Source organism: Charadrius vociferus, unplaced genomic scaffold (assembly GCF_000708025.1).
Source record: "Charadrius vociferus isolate BGI_N301 unplaced genomic scaffold, ASM70802v2 scaffold103, whole genome shotgun sequence".
Taxonomy (NCBI): Eukaryota; Metazoa; Chordata; class Aves; order Charadriiformes; family Charadriidae; genus Charadrius; species Charadrius vociferus.
This window is the reverse complement of record NW_009648061.1, coordinates 5,486,288-5,492,287: the sequence shown is the minus strand read 5'-3', so window position 1 is coordinate 5,492,287 and position 6,000 is coordinate 5,486,288. Positions and strand designations below refer to the sequence as shown.

Sequence of the window (6,000 nt, the reverse complement as noted above, 5' to 3'; positions counted from 1 at the left end):
TGTAGGGAAGGAAATGTAGACTAGTGATGGGTGGTATTCTTTTGAGTATTTTCTGATATGATTAAGAATTGTGACAGTGTTAATCATATGAACAGAAACTCAGTGGGTCATTGAAGTGAGGGAGTGCTTGTGTGCTTGCTGTTTTTCTGATGTTGCTGACACATTAGGAGCTGCTTTTGAAAGACTACGCTGTGTGTGATAGAGGCTGCAGTGTGCAGGGCTGAGACCCCTTTTATTCTCCTCCTTCCCTAATATGGGATGGCTACTGTAAACACTTTTTTTTTCCAGGAATGTTTTGATCTCCTGAAGTGGTTGAATGGGGTTGACACCATAACAAAACAGAGCTTATTTGTGTGTGTAAACAGAAAGGGGCTAGAGCATGCTGTGATAAAGGTAGTTGTGTCTCACAGGTCTCATTTCCTTATTCCTGTAGTCAGTCTGATAACACAGAACTGTTGGATTTTTTTCAGAATAATGTTTGAGATTCCTTTTTGAAGACTTTATAAAAACTGAACAGTCACAGGTTTGCTGGACTTAGGTGTTAACTGCTTAGAAGTAACCAAAAGAAGGGATAAACTATTTACTTTAATAAAGGAAGGTTACCAGTGGAATTACTCAAGACTCTGCTGCTTGATATATTCATAAATACCTGGAGGGAAGAAATGAATGAGAAAAGGATAGAAAGGATAATAGAAAGCTAGAGTTGACTGCGGACAGTCGCAGTGGGAGTGCATTGTTCATTAGGTTATAAAATTGCTGATAAGATTTAATTCTAGTAAATACGGAATCATGAATCTGAAGAAAAATAATTCAGGCTGAATATACCCAGTGGGTGGGCTTTATGTTGGTGGTTATTGTTCAGAAAACACCTCGAAGCTCCTTCATAATGGTTTCTTTTAAAAAGCTCAGATATCCTCAAATAGCACTTAGCAGCAATCTTTGCAAAGACATGGACAATAAAATGAAAACAGGTGTGTTATGGATGAGTGGTGTAATTTTGTATTGACTCTGTGTTTGTGGCCACCTGTCAGAAAACATGGTGCAACTGAAAACAGGCTGAAGAAGGTTAGCAGTGATCAAACTTTGGACTTGCTCCTGTGTAAGAAAAGAGAAAAAACAGATGAGGATTGCTAGCTTGAAAAAGATCTGGTGGATAGAGACAAGTAGATATGAATTGAGAGCCTGAGAAGTGTTATGTTTGGAGATGAACTGCTAATAATAACTCTTTTTTTTCTCCCAAGAAAGAGCATCAAATAAAATAATTAACAGGCAGCACTTTAGAATAAAACACTTCTTCATTCTGATGCATGCTTAAATTCTCATAGAATGCCATGAATGACAAAAGCATAAATTGGCTAAAAAGACCTGGAAAAATCAGTGGAAGAAAAGTCCTTTGAGCTAAGACACAAAAATACTGGAGGCTTGGAAGGATTGCTGCGAGGGAATTGGATAACTGTTTGTCCTTTTTTGCTTTCACCCAGTATCTGCCTACCGCTGATTTTTTTTTATAAGCAGGACAATGTGAAGTCTTTAGTTTGGCCCCACTGCTGTTAGGTATATTCAAGTATTTTCTTCATATGTCTTGTCATCTTGGAGAGGGAGGGGAAAAAAAAAAAAGCATGCTTTCTAGAAGCAAAGTAGGAGCATGTTAATTTGTACCTTCTGTCTTGCTTTGAGTTTGGAAATCAAGTAAATTTATCAACAAATTGAGAAGTTTAGTTGATAAATTGGCTGTGTAGTTAAATGTTCAATTGTGGATCCAGGCCCAGTTTAAGATAAGGGAAAGTTGAAACAGTAACTGTGAACATGTATGGTTCTTAGAAGTATCTTAGTGCTTTGCTGCTAAAATTTCTTTGGGTATGGAACGGCATCCTGACACTGAAAAGTTTGGCATATGGTCTGTTGGAGGCTATCTGTTAGAGGGGAAATTTTCTAGTAAAATGAGTTGCAAAAGCCTTGGGAGAATGCTTAAAAGTTTTACTAGAAAAATATAAAATTTTCCTTTTGAAAGCCTAAGTATGTTAACTAAGGCTTGAACATGATTTTTTTTTTTTAGGACAGTATTTGGATTTCACTACAATGTTGATACATTTCTTGAATTAGAGAGAAATCTTAGAAACATGTCAACATCAAAAAAATGTTTTTTGTAAAATATCACAGCAGTAGTTATTACTGTCCTGTTTAAGAAATTGATTTTTTTTTTGTTTGGCTTGGCTTGATGCTTTTCCATTGAAAGCAAACATGACATTCACCTTAAAATTCAAATTGATCTTTCAAATTTGGCAGCAAGTGTTCTATAGTATTGGGAGACGGGAAACAAAAGGTCTTAATAGGTGTAAAAGATCCAGTTTCTTCATGTACCACTAGTATTAATGTACTTTACACTTGAGAGTATATTTAACACATTCTCACTCTGAGTAGTTCAGGTGGAAGGTCACTTCCTATATGAATGAATGGCTAATAAAGGGCTTTGAGTGGTCAAAGGAATCCCCGTTTGCCAAAGTGGACGTTTTCACATCAAGGAATACTCAAATGTCCCTCTTATCCTCTACAAAAACTCATTAATGCTAGTGGCCTGTTTCCAAGTCTGTGTAAACTTCCATATACACAGAAGAAAGAGACCCTGGAAGAATAAATCTGCTTGAAGATTTTAATTGTTCTTTTGCTGTTTCATGTTTGGATCATTGCATAGTTTTTAAGACTATGCTTTGTTTTTAAGGAAAATAATCTTTGGGAATCAGGAATTGAATTTGATCCTCACTGTTGAGCCGGTAAGAAGGTTAGTGAATATCTACTAGTGTCTGCATCCTGTGTCTTTTGACATCTTTAGCGTTCTGGTAATGTGTTGAGGGTTGGTGTGTAGGTATTGTTGAAATTACTGTGAGGTGCTGCCTTGAAAATCAGGTATGAATATATGTGCCCCAAGCCCTCCAGTTTCCTATCTGAAAGCCTTATTCACCTTTCTTGAAAGTACTGTTGGTTTTGGTTAAATGGCCATATTAAATAAAACCTATCATCTGTTTTTGTTGAAATTTATTGTAATAGTTAAATAGTCATTATAACTGATGCTACTTTCTCCTTTAGACTACATGAAGAAATAATTGACTTCTATGACTTCATGTCCCCTCGTCCTGAAGAAGCAGCTATGAGAAGAGAAGTGGTGAAACGAATAGAAACGGTCATCAAAGATCTTTGGCCTACAGCTGATGTGAGCGTAACTCAAGTGTTGATTTGCTTCTCTAGTAAATTGTAGACCTCGGTTCACTTAACCTTGCTATTATCTTTCTGTGTTTTAGAAATGAACAGACAAGATTTCAGTCTTAAGGCAATTGACTTAATATTCCAGCTCTAGCAGTACTTGGCAGTTTATTTTAGAAGGCAGAGGAAATTTAAAACCTAGATTTCAGGTTAATGAAGGCTACTGATAATTTTTTTCATTTTGAGAACTGGGGAAGTGAAGAACTGTCCACTTCAGGAAGTGCATTTCTTAAAGTAAAAGCTTATGAAATTACTTGTCTCTGCATAACTTAATTTTGAATATTAAAGTTAGACTGAGTACCTACGTATCCATTTCTGCAAGGACTCCTGACTCTGTGGATAGTTGTAAATACAAATATTTTACAAAAAAGCAGTTAAAAACCCCAGAATTTTTTGAGCTCTTCACAAATTTGACATTCAGGGAATTGCTTTAGCCCTACTTTAGTGGGAAAATTTGACTTGACTCCTGAGATAACTTGCAACCAAAGTTGTATTTTTAAACTCTTTATTACCCAAAGAGTAAGTTTCCTCCAAACAAAAAATATCCAGAAGGATTTAAATGTAAACTGTATCTCTGCATCACCTTTCTGATTACCAGATAGCAGCATTGTCATTAACAAGCAGAAAAACATTTTAGAACAGTGATTTCGTAGCCTTCCATGACAGAGTGAGGTCTTTGGCGACAGTACTGATCTAAAGATATTGTTAAGGTCATCTAAGTCATCCTCACCTGCAATTTTCCTTAGTAATAACATTTTTCTAGCTTGTGGGAACAGGTATAAACATTGAAATGGCCCAGTGTTGTCCAGCCTTTTCACAGGTCACTGCAAAGATGTGAACTTGTCAATTTTGCTCTGCTGTAACAGAGGGGAAACAATGTCTCAGTTTTTGAGATTGGAAACATACTAAAAGTATTTGCAGACTGTGAATGTGTCTTAGGCATACCAAGCTGTTTGGTGAGGTTGACACGCTGGAGGGGAGGGATGCCATCCAGGAGGTACCTGGACAGGCTGGAGAGGTGGGCCCAAGCCAACCTCGTGCAGTTCAACAAGGCCAAGTGCAAGGTCCTGCATCTGGGTTGGGGCAATCCCAAGTACAAATACAGGCTCAGCAGGGAATGGCTGGAGAGCAGCCCTGAGGAGAAGGACCTGGGGGTGCTGACTGAGAAGCTCAGCATGAGCCAGCAATGTGCGATTGCAGCCCAGAAGGCCAACCGGATCCTGGGCTGCATCAGAAGAAATGTGGTCAGCAGGTCAAAGGAGGTGATTCTGCCCCTCTACTCCACTCTCATGAGACCCCACCTGCAGTACTGCATCCAGCTCTGGAGTCCCCAACATAAGAAGGACATGGACCTGCTGGAGCGCGTGCAGAGGAGAGCCATGAGGATGATCCGAGGGCTGGAGCATCTCTCCTATGAGGAGAGGCTGAGAGAGTTGGGGCTGTTCAACTGGAAGAGGGCAGGTTTAGATTAAACATTAGGAAGAAGTTTTTCACTTTGAGGGTGGTAAGGCACTGGAACAGGTTGCCCAGAGAGGTTGTTGAGGCCCCATCCCTGGAGGTGTTCAAGGCCAGGCTGGATGTGGCCTTGGGCAACCTGGTCTAGGGGGAGGTGTCCTTGCTTATGGCAGGGGGGGTGGAACTTGATGATCTTTTAAGGTCCATTCCAACTTAAACCATTCTATGATACCTTCTCTTCTACACATAAACACCTACCACAATTTCTTAGTTATCCTTACTGTAAAAGCTGGAATGTTCCTGTTTCTCTGAATTATATGTTTAGATGCGCTTGCTGATTTTTAAACAAAAAAAAAATTGGAAAAATACTTCCCTTAAACTCTTCCAATTTCAGTAAAGCTGTCCTATGAGGAAGGAAGGAAATTTATAACAGCTTATACTTCTGTCAAACTGGAAATCAGTAGTGAAAGGGATTTGTTTCTGAAGCTTAGGCTCTGCTGCTAGCAGGATTGGTAGTCATTTCGTGTTTAAAAAAAATACTATTTCCTCTAAAGTTGCATCTATAAGAGAAGGTGTATTGGTGCAGGCTTAACAGAGTAAGTGGTAAAGTTAGTTCAATAACATTTTTACTGAGCAATATCCTGAACAGGTCCAGAAAAATCTTAAGTCTTGTGAAAGTGAAATGAATGTTCATAATTACAAGGTACTTCACTGGTGTGGGGTTTTTTTTTCAGGTCCAGATATTTGGCAGCTTTAGTACAGGGCTTTATCTTCCAACTAGGTAAGTAAGTTTACTTTTTGTATAAAAGCTTGTCTTTTAGAAGAATGGTTAATTTTAAAGGGGAATTTAGACTGGAATGTGTAAACCTATCAAACTTCCAGTAAAATTTTTGCCAAATGTCCCATGTAACAAAGGGGAGAGCTTTTGAACTTACAGATTTGAGATAAGTATTTGATATATCATTGTACTGCTGTAGGTACTTACTGATTCTTTGGTGAATCACCTTTTGTTCCATGTGTCTGGGGTTAGGCTTTGGCCCTTTGTTTTCAAGATATGATGAAATCGAATGTTTAGTATTTCTTGTGTAAATATTGTGTTTTGTTAATTAAGGTGAATTACTGAGTGTGTCACTTAACACAGAGTTACTGTGCAAAGTCAGAAGAGTTGTCACAGCTGTGTTTTCCCATTTTTTTGGAGAGCAAAACGTCTTACTTAATGTTTTGTATTGCTTAATGGTTCAATAGATGGATGTGGAAAGCCTGTGTAGCTATGTTGTCTTTACATCA

At 38.3% G+C, this 6,000-nt stretch overlaps 1 protein-coding gene across 1 annotated transcript in view; it reads left to right on the top strand.

Moving 5' to 3' along the window:
* PAPD7 (PAP associated domain containing 7) overlaps positions 1 to 6,000 on the top strand; it is a 61,035-nt gene that overhangs the window by 12,232 nt on the left and 42,803 nt on the right. The window contains exons 2-3 of the mRNA XM_009883760.1: positions 3,085 to 3,208; positions 5,448 to 5,494. Coding sequence (XP_009882062.1) covers positions 3,119 to 3,208; positions 5,448 to 5,494 — 137 coding nt within the window. The 5' untranslated portion in view covers positions 3,085 to 3,118. The remainder of the gene's footprint in view (positions 1 to 3,084; positions 3,209 to 5,447; positions 5,495 to 6,000) is intronic.